Source organism: Cololabis saira, chromosome 3 (assembly GCF_033807715.1).
Source record: "Cololabis saira isolate AMF1-May2022 chromosome 3, fColSai1.1, whole genome shotgun sequence".
Classification (NCBI taxonomy): Eukaryota; Metazoa; Chordata; class Actinopteri; order Beloniformes; family Belonidae; genus Cololabis; species Cololabis saira.
In genome coordinates this window covers 20,345,589-20,369,383 of record NC_084589.1, presented here as the reverse complement: position 1 = coordinate 20,369,383, position 23,795 = coordinate 20,345,589, and the positions used below count along the sequence as shown (strand labels likewise).

The window sequence follows — 23,795 nt, the reverse complement described above, 5'->3', positions numbered from 1 at the left end:
AGTGTACTTAGTACCAAAACAATATAGGATTTGCTGCGTTCACATAGGCGTGTGAATATATCAGTGTGTATATTACATGTGCTTAAATTACACGTACATACTAACATGCCTAAATGATTAAACACACATATATACACACAGAAAAACTCACAGTCAGGTCATGCAGTCACACACATACAGACTCAAAGATCTAGATTTAATGCTACTGGTACTTTTGTTTCTCCACCAACAGAAGTGGATGCTCATTTTTCAGGACAGACAGGAAGTTATCAATCTCTCTTACAGTGTAAAAGAAAAAGCGACAAAAGGACAACAGCAGGTGTGCATATGACTTTCTCAAATCAAGAATTCAAAATAGTCAAAATGGCAACAGAATACAGTACAGAGTCACTTGTATTTGCCTTAAATGTTTTGCAAGGTAGAAGTACATATTTTCCAGTGTCCTGGAATTACTTTTAGACAAAGGGTGATGTTTCATTTTTTTTGGATAGCATACAGATTGAATATGTACAGCAAGAAAAGTGTTATTTTCAATTCATGATCAGTGACTATATGGAATTGTAAACCTAAAAAATGACATCAATAGACAACACAATGTAGGAAAGGTGCAGCAGTAAGACATTTGGCCCTGACTTGAATTTTACGCTCGTACAGTAGGCTACAGTACAGGACAGTAAAAGATGCACCCCTTTCACACTGCAATTGGAAAACAAAAGCCCAGAGGACATTTAACATTGGTGTTGCAGTACAGTTTGGCACACAAGGAATAAAAGTCTACAATGCTGATGTGATTTAGCAGTATTTAATGTTACAGTATGTACATCATATGTCATACTGGCAGAGTGAAGATCTAAAGACAGATGCAGAGGGGAGCATACATGTGTTAAGTACAGCAAATAAAAAAAGTAGTTGCAGTAAATATAGTTTGTGTTCCACAAATTAAGCTTTTTTCATAAGTTTGTTATTTTTTGGTCCGGTTTTAGACACTAAAAAACTAACAAGTACTGTAATTACAATGGAACATGAATGCAACAAAACAGACTGTAAAAAGTGTAAATGTAAATTTGTGTGATTGGCACAGACTGAGCAGCACTAATAACCAGTTAATAAGCTAAACATTTTGAAAATCTGGTTGCCAACTGTAAAGCAGTGTGAAAAGGGCACGTCTTGCTCTAATTAAAGAAAAAAAATGGAGGAATTGTCCTGAAACCCAAGCTAATATGAAGCAGAGGTCCATGTGGTTAGTACATAGCTACCTTCAGCTCACTTTCACTCCAGGCATTGTAGTCATTTATTTTTTCTTTTATTCATAACTGCCACCTAATGCCACAAGGGTCTTCACATGCAGGATATTAAAGAAAATTCATTTTCTGTATGAAAAGAAGTGAAAGTGAGCTGAATTTTGAAATAAGTTTAAGAAGAGTAGCATGAGAAGGCTGGAGTTCCCTCAGTGTACCGCTTTTACACAAAGGTCTTTTTCAGTTCCTTGCTATCATGGGACAATTAGCACACCAGACAATCTTTGTGTTTGACATTTCTTCCTGTTGGGGGGGTTTCTTTACGAGCAACTTACAGTCTGTAAGAATTCACTGATTTAATCAATCAACACAGAAGAAAAATGCTGAAAATAGTTACAATAACACTCTGTATTGCACTTGACAGACATAGCCATACTTGTAGATGTTTTTCCACAGTGTCTAAATATACAGAACAGTGCTAGTTAACAGTGCTGGAGCCATACTGATTATCAATAAGGTTAAAGTGTACCACAGTCCTCTGAAAGCATTCACACATCATATGGTCACTCCAGCTCTCACATGGAGAGTAATGTCAGTCCATTTGGCAAGTTTAAGTCCTTCAGTCTTGGATTCCAGATGTTGCAAGAAATGTCAGAATTTCCTTTTTAATGCTAAGATCATCATGTGAAACCTATGTATTCCTGTAAAAAAAATAAAGCAATTTGCATAATTGATTCTGTAACCTCGGAAGCACAGAGTACTACAAAGTACAGTACGTACTGAAAGTTGTAAAATCGATATAAATATATTAAAGGAAAATGTTTGCTTGAATTCAAGTATCGTTATTCTGGTTTACCTCTTACTGTGTGTTTGGTCCCTGGGAAGCAAGTTATGGCAGCCAAAAATAGAAGGTTGTTAGTTACAAAAGATAACTGTACACCAAGATTCACAGTCTCTTTTTTTTTTTTTTGCCATTTTCTGACTGGATGAGCTTGACCCATGATGGTCACGAATGGTCAAACCCTGAAAAGTCTAAGAAAAGTGACGAAAATCAAAGTAGATGAAAGGCTGGAGTGGTTGGATAAAGAGGCTCCTGTGAGATGGAGCACCGTTTTGGTATTATTTAGGTGGCATGATGACCAAGTTGTTAAAATATGCATGAAGAACCAGATTAAAACTGTTGTTGAAACTAACTTGCATTACAGCAGGCCTTCCTGCTTACCGAACATGATTTGTACCTTGTGGTCAGACGGGACCCTTAAGTACAAACTCTAATATAAATTCAATCATGACCACCATTGTCTCCTTTAGCTGTTTTTCTAAAACGAACGTGAGAGTCTTGTCAACAGGCTCATATTAAAAAGATGTCTTTATCCACCTCCTCCCCAGAGCCTGATGACTTCTTGCTAGTGGTCTTGTCCTTGTCTGCGTTTGGATATTTGTCCTTGGTCTTGAGGGAGCCGCGGTCTTCAGAGTTGGAGCTGAGAGGGCCGCATCGCTTCACAGCATCTGACGCTGACCGCACTGGAGAGAAGAACGGGGAAAATTACACTGTTGGCAATAATTAACACCAACGGGGAAAAAAGGAATAAGGGAAGATATCAAGAGATGTAAACTACTAGAATATCCTAATAGTTTTCTTTAAATACTTAATAAGTCTCTCAATATTAAAATATAATTATGTAATACACACACACACACACATACATCACTGCATTTCATTTCCTGAATGTTTTTGAGCGTTTGCATTAACAGCATCAGATGAGTTGGGTTCCTTAGTTTTAGAAAGATATTACAACTCACCTTCCTGAGTGGATTTGTTTGTGGAAACTCCTGACTGAAGACTGGAGTCCTTGTCCTTTTCTAACAGTCCTTTCTTTAGCGTTGAAGGGAGAACCAGTGTTTTAGGAGATGCACCGCTACTGCCGGGAGAATCTGAGCTCTCGTCTAAGTAAACACATTTTTAGAAATTATTGGTGCTGACAACATTGATCTTAAAATATTGAAATCACAGCACAGTAGAATGGTTTTCCCTGTGAAAATCCCATCCTCACCCTGGACTCTGAACCTACCTAAGGTCCTGCTGGTACTGGTGGTCCTCGGCTTCTGGGGGATGGAGGGCCGAGCAGCTAAAGCAGGCTTTGCTCCTTGCGGTATGGGAGGTTTAGGGCTCACTGGTCCTGCAGGGGAGTTTGAAGAAGATGTGGTTCTGACACGAGTGCTGGCTTCAGTTTTGGTCTCAGTGCGTGTTGATGACTTCTCAGAAGGAGCAGAGTCAGCTTTGTTGGTGGACCCACTGGGAGACCTGCTCTCTGTAGACGTGGGGTGGGGCTTGGCTGCGGACAAACATACAAATATTTTTATGCTCAGCACAAGAACGCACAGTATGAGCAGTTTAATATAATAATATTGTAGCCATAATAAAACAATAATGAACCAATAAAACATAATAAATAAAAAAAAAGATAACATTTTAGCTGCAATGTTTGATTGATTTCAATCCAACACGGTTACTCTTTTTTATTTCCTCCGTCGCTTACCTGCTGCATTGCTGTCAGGCCTGTCAGGGCTGGAAGACTAGAGGGGAAAAGCAATGACAAAATATTCAATCTTTGTGTGTGATTGCAAGGATTACCTGCATTTCTCTGCCACACATTTTATAATCCAAAACTAATATACAAAAATATTATGTGAAACTCCAGTAGGTGAGTTACTCAACACTTTTAAGTGATACAGTTAAAGAAAAAGAGAGTTTTTAACCGATTTTTACTATTTTTTTTTTTTTTTTGCACTATTAAACACTGCTGTCATGGGGGAGGATGGACCCCGGACATGAGCACTCTTTAAAAGAATATCCCCAGCATTATTTCTTTTTTCGTAACAGAATTGAAATATCAGACCTCTTTCTTTTCTTCTGTCAATCGCTCTGCTTTTAATGCTTTCATCTATTTAACTTCACAGCCTTCCCCCTTATCCAGCAGTTCAGAGAATCAAGTTACCGTCAGCTTTAATATAGAAAGTTCCAGCATTTTTGGGCATTAGGAGCCCAAAATATAATCTAATGTGTAATTTATTTTGTGTCATTATTTAAGCAAGCTTATCTTTCCGGTTCAGCAGTGCTCTCAAAGGTCTCTCATCCTAACTTTTTAGAAGTGTCTCACATCTCCAAACAGAAAACGAATATGGAAAACAATAATCAGTGGTCTGACCAAGATGGAAACACAAACTTAATTTTGATGGTTTTTGCAAATAGCAGGGAAGGAGGATCGCTGCATGTTATCAATACTTCACAAACTTAAGCAAATACTCCTTCAAACTTAAACTGATATTTTAATGTGAGCAAAAGTTCAGAAATTTGTTCTGCTTTATGCAAGATTCAAACATCCTGAATCTTGAATTTTTATTCACTGATCATTGCACTTTTTTATTGCTAAGCCACACACTGTATTTCTTTTCATATTTATTCATACGTTTCTTTGTTTGTTTTTTGTGAATGAATTGTCTTACTGATATTGAACTGTCCAAGGGGGGTTTCAGAGTGCATTTTCACTACATCATCATCCTGTCCTCTCAGGATCAAACGGGCTTCATAACCATCACCACGTGCTCTTGTCTACCATTTCTTCATCTTTTTATTAACCGGTACATTTTTTTTTGTAACCCCAGTGGGGTTTAACCAACATCACATCACCTTGTATGCTCTCCTCTCATGTTTAGCCTTCATCTCTGCCAGGAGGCCACTGCCCATCATCTGCACTCCAGTGTAGCGCTTCCCTCCCTGAGGACTTCCCCTGCCGTCCAAGCTCTCCCACGGTTCATCCATGGAGTCTGGCGTCCTCAGCTCCTCGGAACGGTCCGAGCTGCTGCTGTAGTCAGTTGGCTGTGAGCGGATGGAGGCATCTCTAGAGTGGAAATTATTAGTGAAGTTGAGACTGGAGTACACATAGATGGATTCATTGGGTAATTAATCTCTCTGTTATTATCTCTACCTGGACTTTGGCTCGGGCGCCGGGCTTTTAACTGCCACCTTTGGAGAAGAAGGTTCTTCAGGGAGAGTGGGTGCTGGAGCAGAGGCTGCAGAGGCTGACGATGTACCAGAGGATGTTGGAGCTGCCTGGTTTTTCTCCGACTTATCAGATTTGTCTGATTTATCAGATTTGTCTGATTTGTCAGATTTGTCTGATTTATCTGATTTGGCAGTTCGCTTGATGAGGTTTAGGAATCCTCCTTTACTCTTCTTCTTCTCTCCATCCTGAGACTCTGAACTCCTCAGAAATCGTCTTGGAGGAGGTAGTGAAGAGAGATAAAAAGAAGAAAATACTTAATGAGTGATGAACAACCACTCATTAATACAACGGAATTGAATGAAATTAAATCTAAGACATTAATTCGTGATGAACAGTATGCTCACTTTGAATTCATCTTGGTGACTTTTTTGGAAAAGAACTCCTCCACTCCTTCATCCACCCTTCCCATGAGGCCATTCTGCTCCCCATCTTGAGAAGTAGTGCTGTTGATTTGCTGAAAGAAAAAGGGTCAAGACTGACAGGACCACCTGAGAAACAATAGGTCTTCTCTTTCTGTCCACCTTTGAGCACTTGTCCAATATTGAAACATGGATGGATGGCACAACAATTTATTAAGCTCTTCAAGTTAGTCTGCAGCTCAATTGTAAATGAAGCCATTGGGAGCTATTTGAATCCTACAGCGAACTTCCCTTGAGCTCAGTTGCTTTATTTGCAAGTTTTACTCACAGGTATTTTGCTTGAATGTGTCTTTTTGTTCCTTCGGGGTCGTAGTTTTGTGAAGTGCTGGAGTTTTTTCTCTTCCTCAGATGGCAGCTCTGCAATCTTTCCAGGTGGATGTTGCCCCAGTTGGAGAGAGAACACAGACGGAGTGGGTGGAGTTTGAGATGAAGTGGAGGTGTCCTCCATGTGGACAGGAACATCCTCCAATGCTTTGTCCAGGTCAAACTCCATCTCTGCAGGTTTGTCAATTTAATAAGATTGTAAGTGATTTAAGAGCCATACTTCTCAATTTTTTAACATTTTTTTTTTTTTTTTTTACGATTAAATGTAAACTGAAAAACTATAAAAACAACATACCAAAGGCACGAGACACGGGCCGCAGCATTCTGCTGTGGATGCTTTTCCTTTTGGATTTAGGAGTCATCTACAGAGAGAGTAGAGAATAATACACTTTTTCAGGTGAACACAAGTTTTAATTCACACAAATTAACTGAATATCTGAGGTTTGATAAAAACCTGTATGTGGTATAATGAAATAAAAGCTAATATTATCTATTATAATATGATTAACTATATTAGGACAAAAACCTTATTTTAAAAGCAATAAACAAGGACTTTGCCTTAATTATTTTATTTTCTTATGTTTCATCCTTATACATTAAAGTATCCAGTTTGTGCCACAAATTTACAGGTTTCCTGCTAAACAGACAAAAGAGGATGCAACGTTCGTAAACTTCAGTGGGAGTAGGGACACTTATTGATAGTTTTAATAATTTTTCCCCAAAATTAGGAGCTCTAAAATGTCATTGAGAATACTTGCAATCTGACTTTCTTTGTAAGTGAGGAGTCAGATACTGATGTTTATGAGATTTGTAGCAGAAACATGTTAACGCATCCATTACATTAAAAAAAACAACCTAAGGCTTTTTGAAAGTATATCATTTTAATCATGATCCATATTTACAGAGATTACAGGCAGTTATTAAGAGGATGTGCGGTGTCACCCCCAAAAAGTCTAAATTGTGAAAAAATGTGGAAAAAACAGCAGGAAGGAGTAACTTGGTGTCCCACTGAAATACATAGTCTACTGAATAAAGGGCTTTTTTGTATTTTTTTTTTTTTAAAGGAATGACATACTGTTGTGTAGATGCTAGAAACTACTACAAGGCAGTACGGTGAAGAAAGACGAAAGGGAAAAAAGTGAGACAAAGGAAATGTGGATAGAAAGGGAAAACTAGAGGGACAGTCCACAATTACTTACACTGGTGCAGCAAAGAGTCTCCAAGGAGCAAAGATAGAGAGGACAAAAGGAACAGAGGAAAAGGTGGAAGAGAAAAGAAGACAAGACACAATAAGGCTTTAGGAGGAAAATGAAAGAGACAACCATGAGCTTGGAAGGAGGAAAGACAAGAGGATAGATGATAAAATATCAAGATGGAGAAAAGAAAACACAAAAGCAGATATAACTAAAAAATTCCCGAAAAAGCTGTATATTAACTGGTTTCTAAACATCACTCTCTTTTCATTTCCTTCTTGGAGAAGGACATGTCTCCTATATGGCAGCTGTTAATGATCAATTATTCTATCACATAAGCCAAACACAAAATCTGAAGACTGCTAACCATCGACTCTCCCAGGCATACAAAACAGTCAGCTGGTGCAATCTATCTTTATGCAAAGATGCATCTTCATATGCATTGTATGGGATTGTCTGTGCTAAACCTAGAGTCTTCCAGGTCTATTTTATTTTACTCAAGAGCTGGTTAAAAACAAAGCAACCAACAAACAAAAAAAACAGGCAGTGTATAAGCCTACCATTAAAAGATAAGAACCAAAAGCCTCAGCTTGTGTTGGTCATGTGACACCGAAACTCCCAGGCCCATTTGTCCTGGGATGGACAACGGATCATTTGTCCTTAACATATTAGGATTATTCTAGAAATCTTGCAGATTTTGCGGCAGACTGGAATTTGATGAGCCTGAAGACCTGAAAAAGGTTTGGGACTTCTGAACTGCGGCGCATTCTCCTGCTGGGAAAAGCTGCTACCAGCAGGAGAATGAGACGCCTAATTCCTGAAATTTAAAACAATTCCTGATCAATTTAACTGTACTCAAACTGTGCATAAAGTATTAGTTGCTCAAATTAAAAGTTTCTTGTTAAAAAAAGAAACCAGATGATTAAAACTATAACCAGCACACCAACACACCAGTACCTACCATGCATGTTTCCAGGTCGTCAAGCCTCTCAGCCTCCAGTATCTCAGTCGATGCCCGTTTAGGAATCTTTTCCTCTGGGACGTCCAGATCTACAGACTCGTGCTGCAAGGGGCGACCTCGGCGTACCAGATGGTCTGCCTGAAAGAATAAAGCGGAGGAAAAGCAATGGAGAGAGGAAAAACCGGGGAATTAAAGACAAGCCCAACCAAGTTGTTAAGAAAACCGGTTAATTACTGAAACAACAGTGGCAAACATCTAAAAAGGTCATAGGAATAATTATTATGTATGAATCTGTGATTGGGTAAAATAATCTCTGCAAGGGTTTTTGTTTATTTTCTTTCTTTATTTGCAGATTTACTCCAAAAAAAGAAAATGGGCATTTAAACATTGACTCCAGCCTGAGTGGAATTATAACGTGGGCTCTTACCAGTGTATGCTGGGATGTGGAAAGAGCTTCCAAAATTTCATCAACAATGCGATCCGAGAGAAAGGATGCCAGACTCAGTTTCACCTCACTGACGGAGAAAGAGAGATTCACAAATGGCAAATAAGAGGGTGAGGTTGGGTAAGGCAACAGCATCCAGAGTTGGTTTGTTTTGGAAAACCAAACAATGAGATACACAAGTCTCTGTTTCCCACATACTCAACTTGTGCATCTGGCAGTTCTCAGTATTTTCAGATGTTGTGAACTTTATTCATGATTTCATATTTTCATGTAATCTAAACTAAATTAGGAGCAACAGAATATCTTCTCCTTATCTCTCTGTTTGAGTAGCAGTTAATCTGGAGAGCCCACCCAAGTGTTGGTATTTGTCTGGGAAACAGGAAAACCTCCGGAGCAGGTACATAAACACAAATACTTTGAAGCAAATGAGAACACACACACACACACACACACACCTGATCTTGTTGATGATATCCACCCCCGACTGTTCCAGGAGGGTTTTGGTGACAAAGCTTTTAGGTACAACCATCTTTGCTGAGCTGGCATGCATCAGTTCTGAACGAAGATTACTCCTCTTCATCACATGAGGACACAGACCCTCAGCTGCATCCACCATGGACTCTAACAGAGTCTGGAAGGAAAACGGAAAACACAAAAGCAAAACATCACATTTACTTTATTAATTTGGTAATTACTGCTGCTCTCTTTTCATTGCAATTAAATATAAAGATTTAGGTTTTAAAGATGTAATTAAAGGGCCCTTATCTTGTGTCACTGCAGCCACCTATGATACACGTATTGTACAAAAGAGTAATACAGTATGGGTGCCAAATCTTTAGTCAGAGTACCGTACCTGCAGCTGCTGGTCCATGACAGTAGTCACTTCCCCGGCCATGGATTCAAGTTTTTCTTGAATTGGACCCACTGATGAACTGTTTACCTCCTCTCTGGATGCCAGCCCAAGATGGTAAAGGTTAGGGAGCAGCTGTGGAAACAGAAAGGCAAGCAGCTATTTACAAAACAAGACACACAAAAGTATATAAATCCTAATAATAATCTAAATGCACAAAAATACTTATATAAATGTGTGTAATATCAGCAAAAACAAAACAATTTCAACAAATTTAGACAAATTAATCCAAACTAAAAGACAAAACCTAAGTATAATATACTGTATCTGTCCTCACAGTTTTGGAGTTCCTGGCATCTTTGATGAGGCTCTCTGCTGATCTGACATCGTCCAAGACCATGTCTGTGTCCGAGTTCCTCAGAGAGTTCAGATGGTCCTGCACCTTCACACAAATCCGGTCTATCATCTGGAAGACAAAAATACGCATGTGTCATGTGACATTTACCATCATTGGGCAACACAGTTACTACAGAGTCAATGTTACATAGTTCAGCCTAATAAAAAACATGTTTAATTAAATAACTAATGGATGGAAATGAAGGGATGAAATGTTAATAATCTACATAAACGTGCAGTAAAAACTCCAATAGCTGGATATTTTAAGACTGGACACTAATGAATCTATTTCATCCTATTAAATCCTCAGCGGAAAAACAAACAAGCAAAAAAAAAAAAAAAAATCTAAAAAGATTTCTAAAAACGCCTCGTAAAAAAGTTGCACACTTGTAGATTTTTTTTAAAAACAATCATTGCAGCTTGACACACAATCATAGTTTCATTATAGGTTAAGATAAAACTGATTACAGTACTTGCACAGCGTTGGTTTCCATTGGTCTACTCACCTGTTGTGTAGTCGTGGTTACGATGCCCTGCTGGAGACGATACGCCTGCTCCTGCAGGTATTTTCTGGTTTCATGGTTTCTATACAAATAATTCTCAATCTGAGAAGGAAAGACAAAGGTAATGTCATGATAATAATCTGGTGAGAATTTAAAACAAGGCAAGTGTCCCTGATGTCATTTCAAAAAAGTACATTATCAACAGTGTAAAAACAATCCACAATACAATGATATGCATACTGGAACAGTAATATTTGTACCCTTAACAAGGCATCTTCTGTTTTCTCAGGGTTTGCCTTCAGAGCCTGGGACGCATCAATGATGGGGATGGGCATGAAGCGGATGGTGAAGTTCCTTAATGCATCATAGAGGAAGAATAAAAATGTATAAATGTACAGAATCAAGAGGAAAAGTAGTGGTTCAACAACACAGAACGACTTAAGAGCACAGACAATAATACTGGTAGTGTAAAGCATAATTCAGGGTTTGTGAACGTGCATTTGCTAATTAAATTGGCAACATAACAAAGCCCCTTTGAAGTTGAAATAACAATAAAGAATAAACTGAGAACAAAAGCCAAAGTATTGTCAAAAAGCGGACGCTAAGAAGGCAGAAACAGTTATGAGTAAAAGATATTTTCAATTTCCAAGGAAAACGGATACATAATTTCTGGTTGAAACAGAACAGAAATGTGATTCTCTTCAATTGACAGAATCAAATATTTCATATTTAATATGTGAAAGAAATGTTTAAAAAATGAATAGGACACAGGAAACAGGAGGAAATTGAGTGAATGGAGCACAACCCGAATCAGAGACGCTGCACGAACTGGAGATCAGGGGAACATTGTTGCCTTAAATAATGCAACACAGGAACTAAGAGGGGAAAGAGGGGATGTGCTGCATGGAGAATATCAAGATGAGAGAGGGAGCAGAGGTGAATTTTGAGATGTGGCCCAGAAATATATTTTCTTCACTCTCACACACAGAATATTCTGCATATACTGTAGGTATAAAATGTGGAAGAAAAATATCACATTTCTTTAAGTTTGACTTTTCTCTCTTAATGTGCCATTATCTCTTCTCATGCCACTGTATCTTATTTATATTCCTCATATTTGTTTTGCTCAGCACTTCCTTCTTCCTGTCTTACACACCTCCAGGTTTCTTCCTGTTCAACATGAGGAAACAAAGGCACCTGGGCAGCAAGAGCTAACCCAGATTTGTATCTAAACAACAAACATGCAAGGGTATGCTGTTGCTCTCCTTATTTGATTCACAAGATCACAAACATAAGAAAATGCATCTCAGCAGACTCCTTGATATTTATTTGTATCAGATGCTAAACTTTGGTCCAATCAGGGCCTTTTACAGGGAACTATTGGAAGGTTTAAGAATGACCACAGTAAGTCGCTGCACCTTAAGTTGACGTGCAGTTTTGATATTATTTTATTATAAATTTACAGTATTTAATTCATCTGTTCAGAACTTTGGTCATTGGTTGCTGTTTTTAAATTGCTTTATACATAAAGTTAGCATGGCCTGCCTTGGCTTTGATAGGAAAACTGTTTCATATCATCACCTCCTGAATTTTCTCCAATGGTTTTCTACAGATTGTTTTAGCAAGAGCACGAAAAATGTAGAATATTAAATACATTAAGCTGCTCATGATAATTAACTGGTGTTTTTTCAGAAATTTTAATGGATGACAGTAAAGTGGTCCAGCTCATTTTTTGGCCAATATTTGTTTCTTTTTCCTGCAAAAGATGTTCCTTAATGTAAATTCTCCATTGTGCCTGGACTTATTGTTGGTCCATCTGAATGTAAAAACTGGTCTTAAATTCTGCTACTGTTTCAGGAGTCATAAGTGTGTAAGTGTAGTACTAAATGATCCATCAGAAGGTTAATTTGGATCTAGTTCCTTATAATGGAAATACATCATGTTCCACTTAAGGTTCCTCCTCCCTGAGTAAAGGTCATTGGATGGATTAACTTTGCTTCTTACTTCTCCAAAGCCGCTGCTACTTCCTGTAGACCCTGAGGGCTGGTGTTGTTTTTGTCCCAGATCACAGTCCTGCACAAAACAAATGCAATATGACTAAATCACAGGAAGCATTTATCTCACAAACATAATTTATGATCCTTATTCTTCTGACCACTGAGGGACAAACTTGAGCATTTAGTTATTTTGTGCCACTAAAGCATACGCAGGATCTTGAATGCAAATGTAAGCATGTTGAGTCTATCATGACATTTAATATAACTCACCCCAGATGCTGGATGAAGACTAATAAACAACACTGAGCTACTGCATGTCTTTGTAGATGAAATCAACAATCTTTACACAGACATATCAACGATGGTGCCCAGACCAAATCACAGTCGTATGATATGGTATATAAACTTTAAACACACTGATCACCTGAGTTTGGAGTTGATCTGCAGTGCCTTGGCCAGCATCTTGGCTCCCATGTCCCCCATGGCGTTACCGCCGATGTCGAGCCTGGTGAGCGAGGAGTTGCTGCCGAGGGCGTTGAGAACTATGGTCAGATCACTCTTGAGTCTGGAGTCTGCGAGAGACAGAGAGGTGAGGGGCTGGGGAGGGGAGGATGGACGAGGAACACGAGGGATAGGATATAAGAGTTGGTCATAATGAGAGAAAAAGGGAGGTGAAACATCATCGTTTCACTGCCGACGGCATCTGACAATCATCTTGGATGTTGCTGTGAGATTTACAAGCTTTTGGGAATCCCTACACTGACACAAACTTCCTACATCAAACTCTGATGTCGATCACAGCTCAAAACTAACTCAACAACAAACAAACGAAGGTTTCATTTCATTAAACCTGCACACTGCACTGATCTGACCTTCTATTATTTCAGTGTCTGCCAGATCCTTTAGCCTTTACATGTCACAGTTACATGCCTTTGTTGAAACTTTTTTCTTCCTTCCATCTTTGTGCTGCAGTATAAGTTCAACACAATAAAAGACTAAAAAATATATATATTTTAATCTACACATAACATAATATGAGAATAATATAAAGAAAATATAATGTACACAATATACTGTATGTGTAGAATAAAAACTGCACTTGACTGCATTGTGTCATCCATCTAATCACATCATCAATACATCCACTAAATCCAGAGGAAAAATGTGCTACCTCAAAAAGCTTCTTGACTAGTAGATGACCTGCTCTACCTCTAGAGTCACAGCTTCTTCTTAATCGACTGCAATCCAATCCAAGAACATGTGTACACTTTAACTGGGAGTAATTGTTGTGGGGTTTTTTTATTGTTATTGATAAGTATTATTAGGAAAGATGTTTTCAAGTCAACTGATCACAATCGTTTAAACAGCAGGGGGAAAAAATAATCAGACTACTATCTCCACATGTTCCAAGTCACAATTCTTAGGATAAGCAAAGAAGTTGCAGGCCATGGTTTTTCAGTAAGATAAGTTGTCTGCAGAAAACAAGCCGCATAGCTCTTTTAACTGCAATGACTGTCAAGAACACAAACACACCAACTGTGTGCAGTATGTGTTTTCCCTGGCTTACATCCCACAAGAGCGAAAAAGTGCACACGGACACTCAACAAGCCCCCATTGATGTGACAGCTCTGGTTGCAAGAGCCCCAGGAGAATACTATACATCTCAACACACACACACACACACAAAGAAAGAAGGCAACAAGAATACACAGACATAAAACATGAGACATTTTAGCCATTCTTGTCAATGCACCATATCTTCTTTCATCAACAAGCTGTTTCCATGAACAAAAAAAAGAGAACATTCCACTCTCCTCCATCTTTCTCTCTACCTCCATCTATTTATTATTTCTGTCAGTCCCCTCTGGGCATTTTGTGACCCCTCTTCAGACTCCTCCCATCTCTTTTCAACCATCCATCCAGGAATTTCTCAGGAATATTTCAGTATTCACCTGCACACGCAGATAACCACCTTATAAAGCTGCAGCTTCATCTTCTTGACAGATCACACACACACACACACACACACACACACACACACACACACACACACACACACACACACACACACACACACACACACACACACACACACACACACACACACACACACACACACACACACACACACACACACACACACACACACACACACACACACACACACACACACACACACACACACACACACACACACACACACACACACACACACACACACACAGCAGGATCATCAATCTCTCACAGCAGCACAGCGGGAGAGACGGGGGGCAGACACCGGGGCAAACTTGTTACAGCCTATTTACAGAGATAACATGAGGAAGGCAGGTCGAGGGACATGAGTGAGTGGTGGGGCCAAGGAAAAAATGAAATGTGATTTTCACATTTTCACAAGTGAAGTTGACTCATGAGAAAGTTACATGGCCTATTCATACTTTAAAGCCATATGTGATTTACGTGCTGCCCTCTTAATTGATGGTTTAGCTTAAATGTTATTGATCTTTGTTAGGAAATTCCATTAAACACATCCTTGTGCTGGGAAATACAGCTGCAAAGCAGCTGGTGGAGACTATGGGATTTGACTTAGCAAGCTAGACGCTTGCTAAAACAGTAAGACATCTGTTAGGAAGATGTTCTCCGTTAGCACTGGCCTACTGTCTGTCACTAAAACCACATAAAGCACAAGAAGAAAGAAGTGAGACTCACCGACTCCTCCTCCTGAATCATGTGAACCAGGCTGTCCAAAACCGGAGCGAGGTTTCTAAGTAGTGATGAGAGTCATACCATTAATTATATCAAACTGCTCAGATTTCTTTTCAAGTTTTAGCTGTGAAACGGGTCATATTAATTTCAGTTATCCAGTATTTTGTGACCATCCAGTTTCACGTTATTTCTTACATCTCCCCTTGGCCTGCATTCTTACTTGGACTTGATGTTGTTAAAGTTTTTGCCCAGAGACAGATGTCTGATGGAGCGGTTCTTGGCTAACCAAACAAGCAGAGTGGACAGTTCTGAGTCCAGGCCTAGGAGGAGAGAAATACAGGAATATCTGGCATTTACTGACATTTTACTGTGTTTTTCTTTGGAACCACTGAGAAAAGCATGCCACCTCACCATTATCAGAGATATCCAGGGTGGAGATGTTTGGGATCTCAGCAATACATCCCTCAAGGATCTGGGAACCTCCAGATCGCAGCTAGAGAAAAAAGAAAACCCACAACAATAAACTTAAGATGCACTGTTTCACCTGTACTATGACCATCTGGGATATTTTTTTACTTCAAACTCCACTGTATATGACAACTATATACGACAGCATAAAACAAAAAACAAGTGTTGCATTGGCAAATAAAGCCATCTTACTACAAATGCTGACAACTCCTTAAAAAAACAACCTTTAATTCACAAATATGGATGCCACACGAAATATAATTAGCAAGGAAATGAAATAGGGAGACAGACGTGCAAATAAAGAGAAAGCAGAATGACATGTTAATAAGTCTGAGCTCATTGGTACTTACACAATGGCCGAGCTTACAGAAGCATTAGGGGGAGAGAACAGCATGTCACAGCCAAGCTAGCAATTACCAACAACAAAACACACAGATGCTTAATGATCGTACTTGCATTTGAACACAAACTGTTCAAAGAAAAACAGTTTGCCATGCACAACATACTCAGCGGGGAGTCACAAAAGTTCTCATATTGCACGCTGTCGGCTCACGCTGAATAATTCTGCGCCGCCTCCACCAAACGGATCATTATCGGCTTCTGAACCGCTTGGAAAGCATCGGTTTGGGAACATTCCTACATGAATCTGGAATAGGACTTCCTCCATATTTTGTATTCATAAGTTATCCTTAGCCATCCAGTTTGAATTTACAACAATCATTTTTCTATCCGTGCAAGAAGAGATGAAGGGAACAAGCCATTTCGAGCATTCATGCATGCTGTGATAAAACAAAAACTGAAACCGAACCCCCCCATATCCCACTCTGCTCTCTGATCATCTCCTGCCCTCCCTTCACCTGCCGTCTGCCAAGTATTCCATTATGCAGCCTCTTAACATCGCTACCAGCCTGTCAAGTGGTTTTCAAGTGTATCCTATAAAGTCAATTGCACTGGATGAGCTTTCTTCTAATTTAGCTCAAAAAACATTAGCTGACAAGAGCCCTTGCTGTTATAGCTAGAGAGAAAGCATTAAGGGATAAAACCACGGAGGCAAAAACAAATTTAAAGGTGCCATTGAGTATTGTGCTTAATTTATTTAGTCTATACCAAGCTTTCTTTTTCAACATCATTATTTCTGTAGTCCAAATTGAAGCTCATTTTACTTTCTGTTCTAGTATTGTCAGGATCTAATTATACATGTAAAGTAATACATTAGTCTGTAATGAAAATCACATTTAAATGACATTTTATATATGTGTTAGTCAGTCTGCATCATTTGTGATTTATTTTGAACATGGAAGAGACATTCCCAGAAGCCTGTTGGTCTTGCACACAAACACTTCTCTCCAACTCTTTGAGTCATTGTGCATGAAGTCTTAGTCTTACCTCACAGCAGCTGAGGTCTAGAGACACATCCTTCAGGTTGGGATTACAGGCCAGGCCAAGCAGAAGTGCTCTATAGTCATAACGATATATGCAATGACAACAAAAAAATGTAAGAGAAAAAAATTGTTAGGTTTTTCTTTAGTTGATAGCTATGACGGTACTGTAGTAAAATTGCCTCATAACTAACATTAGATTTAATTGAATCGGAATCATAAACTTTAACCAAAAAGAAAAATTATATTTTACACCACTACAGCATTCTTGGTAAGTAGTTACAGTATGAACTTTACGGTGACATGACATGATGCAATGGTCAGACTGCTGCAGTATAAGGTTGAAGGACAAAATCTAAACCATTCAGAAATCATTATGCAGCTGCACAGACTTGCTTCATGATTTACTCTTCTGGGTCAAACTGCATCCTTCTCTGATTCGCCAAGCCCAATTTGCACAGTATTGGTGACATTGAGTCAGACAGGTAAATAGACATGGTCTCACTTGAGGGCTTCCGGTGGCAGCTTGGTTCCTGACACGTTGATGGAGCTGAGAGACATTGCACTGCTGAAGAAATGTTTAAACGAGGGCGGCACGTCTTTCCCTTTCCTACACAGACAAGAAGAAAAACAATAAAATAAGGCCATTATGACATGAAATATAACGCTGACAAACTTATGACACAGCTTTAAAAACGTATAATCTGACACCGTCAAGAGGCTTAATGATGCTGTAGATTGGGGATTTGGGATGACAAAGATTTAGGATGATTATATCATCTTTACGTTTTGAAAGGTGCCGAGCTACCCTTAATTAAGAAACAGTCTGCCACTGTCTGCACTGTATTCACTTCTTTCGCTCCACCGCTCACCCATTTGTTACACTAAAGATCTGTACTCAAATTTCAAAACACGTTTAAATTCACTTGAACTTGTGATTGCAAGCTGTCACCACTAGGTGTCACCCTCTAACATATTGACAGCTTGACTCAGCTATGACATGAACCCATTGGCATTATGACTGAGGCAGAGTAGCAGACAAACCCCAGTGAGATCACATGGAGAGAATTATTAATACTGCAAAAATACAAAAAAGGCTTATATTTAAGTATTTTATAATCAAAACAAAACAAAAGCAGTAAAAATATAAAAAATGACACTGAAGAAATTATTTTACTTTTTCATGCAGATTGTTAGAACTGAGATCATTGCAGATCAAGGAGGGAGTGAAATAAGCATTTCATAATTTTCAGTACATTTTCTTAAATACAAGTGTAACTACAGCTATGAACCGGCAGCCATCTGCCTCACTGATAATCATTGAGTCGTTTCTTATTATACGTCTTCAGCAACGCCAGTATATATTTGAAAATTATATATATATATATACTGTATGTATACATATGTCAAGCTATCTGCTCTTCATTAACTGTTGACAAGTAAAATCCATGCAGGTTTTACCTGTGAGGGAAGACACTCTTTGAAACGTTAAGAACAGAGAGGTGCTGGCATGAACCTCGCAGTAGAGCTGAACAAACCTGGGACAAAAAGAGGGAAGAGGGGAGGAGAAAAGAGGGATAACATGAACTTTTGAACTGTGTGACAAGCCTGCTGGGAATTTGTGAGCCTGCAGTTTGGACTTCAAATATCATTGATTTCTGATTACTAAAATATTATCACTTCATTTTCCAATACAGGAGTGGAATAGAAAATGTGTCAATGCATTAATATATGGCTCTGAAAGAGCAGGGGACAGTATGATTTAGGGGCTAATCAATATGCTTATTGACCAGCTGACAGCTGGCTGCATTTCAAAATAATCAATGAACTGTACTCGGCTCTTAGACCCGCGTCAATACAACCCTACTCAGACACTTCATCTGCGCTGAACAGCGACACAGACTGAGTGGGCGTTTAAATCTGATTAAATGGCTGCAACAAACTTATTAATATCTACCCATTTATCTGACATTGACAAACAACTCTAATGGCATGTTGCTGTTTGTGGGAGATAATCGTGTTAATCTGAGGGCCATGTTGAGTTCCAATGTACTAAAGCAACATAATGGACATTTTTCCCCATATTCCTCTATGTTTAATCTATCTTCGTAGTTCTCTCGTACCTGCCTGAATGACAGACTCACCTGGTCTAAAGAGCAGTCTGTGTTGGAGAGGTCCAGCACCACTAGACTGTTGGGCTGACCGAGGAAGTTGTAGAAATGCTGGAAACAAAGAAAAGTAGTTAAGTTAAGTTAAGCTACAGCTGTCCAGTCTGTTGGTTGAACTGTCAGATTCATTTTTTAATTTTCAACTGTATAACTCTACTAAAAAAAACAAGAAAAGAACCTCAGCTTTCTGGTGTTGCAAATAGCCCATATGCTCAATAAATTGGCTCATTTAGAAGCTTTAGGAACATTTCAGCTCATTTATCAATGGGTACACAATGGGTAATAATAAAACTATTCCGTTGACTGGACATGAAGGGCGAAAACTCAATTTACATTGTGGGAAATAAATGGACTTTCTTGGCCATAACTGGTCAGTTTGAGCCGCTGACCGAGTTTAACATGTCAACGAGAACAAAACCAGCTTTGCTTGATATGTAACATATTACATCCACCTCTTTTAATGATAGTACCAAAAACTCATCTTAGCGAAGGTCATATTATAAAACAGAGTTACAACGGAGGGACCTGACACTTAAAGAATACTGAATCAAATACATGGGAGAAATGCTGCTTGTTTTAGTCCCATTACTTTCCCCAAGAAACCTGATGTTTGCTGAACTCCAGTCACTCATACTGATGTAAAAACATTTGTAAACAATTACCGTAGTATGCACTGTGTGGTGGTAATGGTTTAAAAAGGGCTTCAAGCAGAAATGTCACTTTAAATAAAGCATGTTAAAGGAAGAAATGCACGATTATGAGATCATGGCTGCAATTTAAACTTCAGTTGATGGGCAGTCTTGTTTAGAGCCATAAAAGAGGTGTAAACTTGAGATGCAAAAATTTCAGATTTTACAAGTCAGTTAGCTGTGGGATCTAACGTTCTTTTCACCTAACTTTCTAAAAGGCAGAAAGTATGTTTACAGAAACCACAAACTACTCCCTGAAACTAATCTTACTTCATCTCAGTGCTTCAACTGATAATAATGTGTTTAAAGATAATACAATACAATAAGCAATGCTACTTGTGCTGGATATGTGGTGAGGAAGTAAAAACCTTCTTTCCCACAAAGTACCACCAAGCTAAGTCTCTCAAACACTTTAATCAGACCGGAGTTGCTCGTATCCCTGTAGCTCCAAAATGGATAAAAAAAACTGTATTTATGGAGATAGTCGTGTGCAACAACACTGTCGAATCCCATCATATACTAATGTTAAAAAGAAACAAAAATTGTTGCTTTGATTGATTTTAAACACAGGTTTGTGTATACTTCATGTCATTTAAAGTGTAAAACAGTCACAATCCATTTCCGTAGAGATTTGGGAGCATGTCCACCTGCATGTCATCTCCTCGGAGCATATTCCCTGAGAGGTCCAGATGGACGAGGCTGCTGGGGATGGACGGGTTGGCACTCAGTGACTGGCAAAGACTATTCACACCTAAAACACACACACAGACAGAGACAGAGAGAGAGGGAGAGAGAGCAAGAGATAAAGAGAGAGATAAAGAAGCACATAGGGTTAGCATTATCTGAGCCCTCAAATCTCTATTTGATGTTTTGACGGCAGGCTAAGGGAGACGGGAGAGGAAATCAGCTCTGGGTGAAGACAGGAAAGAACTGAATCAAGCAAGCAATAACAAGGAGACTGTCCCCCATCTCATGTCAGAAATATATCAAATATAAATAAAGAGTTACGACTGAAGATACAGACAGGTTTCAACCTTTCAAAACACTTCATTATAAGTGTTTCAAATGCATTGATGTATGTGTCCTCATGAACAGCCTTATACTTGAAAACTGCATACAATAATCTACATCATGTCCATCACAACTCACAATTAAAGTCCTGAATAACTCTAAAAGTCTATGCTCTGGAGTCACGTACATGACTAAACATGACAAATGAAAACAGATGAAAAACAGGAGATTCTGAAGTATGAATCAATCACAAAACCATATAACCACAAGAAAATGGTGTTAATGGGTAAATGTTAGGGAAAATGCCCATAATCCTCTGGGGACATAGATTATAGATTGAGCCAGTGGCATCGCTATCAGGATTGAGTTTAAGCAGTACGAGCCCTCTCTCACCCACAGTGTGGAATACGATAGCTCTTTATTGATTGCCTGAAAGGAGAATATGTTTGCAGTGAGTCCCAAAAGGCCTCGCCTGTGCTGAGCTGTGCTCAAGTTTTTACTTTGGATGGGAACCAAGAAGAAATTTAACCTACAAATAATTGTCAATGGACACTTTTAATCTAGCAAATATGATAAAGAGCATCTGCTAATCCTGGCCTTTTGTGAGTCAAAGATGTGCCGCTCTGACTAAATGAATTGTATCAGCATGTTGGGCAGCAGGGGAATTAAAACACAAACAAAAAAGTTGGATGATTACAACACAATATTTTACGTTGAAGTCAATTCATACACTCCATTAAAAATGTAAATGATTTTTATAATTTTTTCAACCATTCCCCCTGTTTAATCAACTTTTTATTCATGAAAACTGTAAGAAAACATCACATACCTTTGGGTGATAATGAGGTTTTGGAAAAATTTAAATGCTTAAGCCCCATACGAAGTTTGGCAAACTGAGCACCCAGAGACGAAACACCTGCAGCATGAGAGAGAAAACAGACATTACCTTTACACCCCATAGATCCAGTTCATGGTGCTGCTTCAGCTACTGCTGTTCAAAGTCTGCATCACTTCAGGGATTTATTCTTTTTAAATAAAAATAGCTTTGCAACTTAACTCAAGGCAGGTACCGATATCTAGAAAAAGATCAAAATAAATAATAGTTGTTCAGATACCACCAGAAATACTGGTCAATACTGCGGAGAATAAGGGAATCAGAGTATTTACTTCCGTGCACCATCCAATACCATGTAATCTTTATAAACAGAATTGCAATTCTTCTGCTAGCACAGTCAAGATTTCTTGGACAGAGTTGGTCATCTAATATTAGCATTATGTCAACAATGTGATGTTATTTTTGGCTGGAAATCCGGCCAGGAAAACTGCAATATGCTCATTATATACATATATACGTATTTTCTTTATATACCACACCCCTTTAAATCCTGTCTTACTAATTAGGTGATGATGGGTGAATGCACATGATTGGCTCATTATAAAAGGCTGTAGTGTCCAGAGGTTAAACATATCTTACTAAAAGTAACACAAATAACCCCGGAAATTGGATTAAGCTCAGTAGAATAGAAGGTTGGATGTACAAGAGCAGATATGCTTTTAAGAAAAGTGAGGAATTTCAAAAAGAAAGGCAGAGACTAAGAATAATGAAATCTTCAAATTCATTGTCCAACATGACCAGTCCATCAATGAAAATACTATATTTTGCTCTCATGGACATTTGGAGCCAAACCTGCTCCATCCAAATGGTATGAGACAGAGAAACAGGCAATAAGCCTTACAATGGATATTTAGACCTACAACGTGTTTGAATGTTAAAATATCAACACTTTTGTATTGTGCATCTTTGTAGCTGGACCTTTAAGTAGAATTCCTGAATGTCTCCATTTATAGATATTCTTTGTTTAAGATTAAATTTGGAGAAAAAAAAATTGTTAATAAAAACATTGCATCAAATTTACTTAAAAATAAGGCTGATATCGAAAAAGTACCCAGTATGTCAGAAACCCAAAGCCCTGGTAAAAATTATAAAGCATCTCTCTCAAAAATAGTTTCTGTACAGTTACAAACACCTTTTATACTTGAATAATATTGCGGTAAAAAATGACAAAACTATCAACTTATATGCAAGGAATTTTCTTACAGGAGTCAGAAAATAACAGCAGACCACAGACGTGAACTTTACATCTCAACAGATTTGATGGCAAACAGAAATGTGTTGCATGATTATGTGCCATTTTCTGAATAGTCAGTGCCGTGTATCTTTTATTCATGTGACCCGGATAGAGAAAAAGGCCTTTGGATAAAGGTGATAAAATATTAAAATAGTTGCACATGCTGGATGATAACAGATTTACTACCAAACTATGCAAATATGACAAGATGTAGTAAATTAAATATACTAATAATGATATATGACTGCATATTTAAGAGTTAAGGAGCAGTACGCAAGCTTTATTTCTGCTCCAATGTCATGTACATTTTTATTGGTTGTGGGGCTTTACCTTCCACCTAGACAATTTTCCATGTCTTTGAATCATCTGCCTGTCTAAAATCTACTGGTACTATGACTGATTTGGTATTTATGGTGTTCTTCCAACTTGGAGAATGTAGAAACAGTAGCACAACCATCATTAAAAATAGTATTTAGAGAACACAGACAAATTAACTACATGCTATAATGTGATGAACACATGATAAGAATATGAGGGAACATCATACCTCTGTCCTCCAGGGGATTGTTGGCAAGGTTAATGGTGGTGAGTCCTGTGCAGGGGTTGTGGGCCAGGGCTCCAGCCAGCTTCTGAGCAAAGTCCCTGCAGGTCGGGAAAGGGTTAATTGTACATCTCAGGCCACTGAACAACACATGCACTGCCAAACTAAGGGGTTTGACGACAAAAATATTCCTCTGTTGTCATTGCAGGATAAAAAGCTTAATTTTTCTTTTTTGAAATGTTACATTGGGACGAGAGGGGGGCCTCACTAGCAAGTCTGAATACACAAAAGTGGATAAAATGCAGTATTACTAC

General features: G+C 38.6%; 1 protein-coding gene across 2 annotated transcripts in view; it reads right to left on the bottom strand.

Moving 5' to 3' along the window:
* Nucleotides 1-2,212: 2,212 nt before the first annotated feature.
* LOC133427074 (F-actin-uncapping protein LRRC16A-like) overlaps nt 2,213-23,795 on the bottom strand; it is a 64,100-nt gene continuing 42,517 nt past the window's right edge. Inside the window, exons 11-39 of one of the 2 annotated variants that reach the window (XM_061716436.1) lie at nt 23,488-23,582; nt 21,641-21,727; nt 20,448-20,551; nt 19,088-19,165; nt 18,405-18,481; nt 17,449-17,553; nt 16,951-17,020; nt 15,508-15,589; nt 15,317-15,416; nt 15,100-15,154; nt 12,818-12,990; nt 12,401-12,469; nt 10,657-10,750; nt 10,400-10,498; nt 9,835-9,963; nt 9,501-9,632; nt 9,103-9,278; nt 8,630-8,717; nt 8,203-8,340; nt 7,248-7,265; nt 6,344-6,410; nt 5,993-6,219; nt 5,650-5,759; nt 5,228-5,518; nt 4,930-5,140; nt 3,779-3,815; nt 3,311-3,574; nt 3,042-3,185; nt 2,213-2,762 (exon numbers count right to left, since the gene is read on the bottom strand). In XM_061716436.1, the coding sequence (XP_061572420.1) occupies nt 2,590-2,762; nt 3,042-3,185; nt 3,311-3,574; nt 3,779-3,815; nt 4,930-5,140; nt 5,228-5,518; nt 5,650-5,759; nt 5,993-6,219; nt 6,344-6,410; nt 7,248-7,265; nt 8,203-8,340; nt 8,630-8,717; nt 9,103-9,278; nt 9,501-9,632; nt 9,835-9,963; nt 10,400-10,498; nt 10,657-10,750; nt 12,401-12,469; nt 12,818-12,990; nt 15,100-15,154; nt 15,317-15,416; nt 15,508-15,589; nt 16,951-17,020; nt 17,449-17,553; nt 18,405-18,481; nt 19,088-19,165; nt 20,448-20,551; nt 21,641-21,727; nt 23,488-23,582 (3,493 nt within the window). In that variant the 3' untranslated portion in view covers nt 2,213-2,589. The remainder of the gene's footprint in view (nt 2,763-3,041; nt 3,186-3,310; nt 3,575-3,778; nt 3,816-4,929; nt 5,141-5,227; nt 5,519-5,649; nt 5,760-5,992; nt 6,220-6,343; nt 6,411-7,247; nt 7,266-8,202; nt 8,341-8,629; nt 8,718-9,102; nt 9,279-9,500; nt 9,633-9,834; nt 9,964-10,399; nt 10,499-10,656; nt 10,751-12,400; nt 12,470-12,817; nt 12,991-15,099; nt 15,155-15,316; nt 15,417-15,507; nt 15,590-16,950; nt 17,021-17,448; nt 17,554-18,404; nt 18,482-19,087; nt 19,166-20,447; nt 20,552-21,640; nt 21,728-23,487; nt 23,583-23,795) is intronic. The other variant, XM_061716437.1, reaches the window with a different exon arrangement.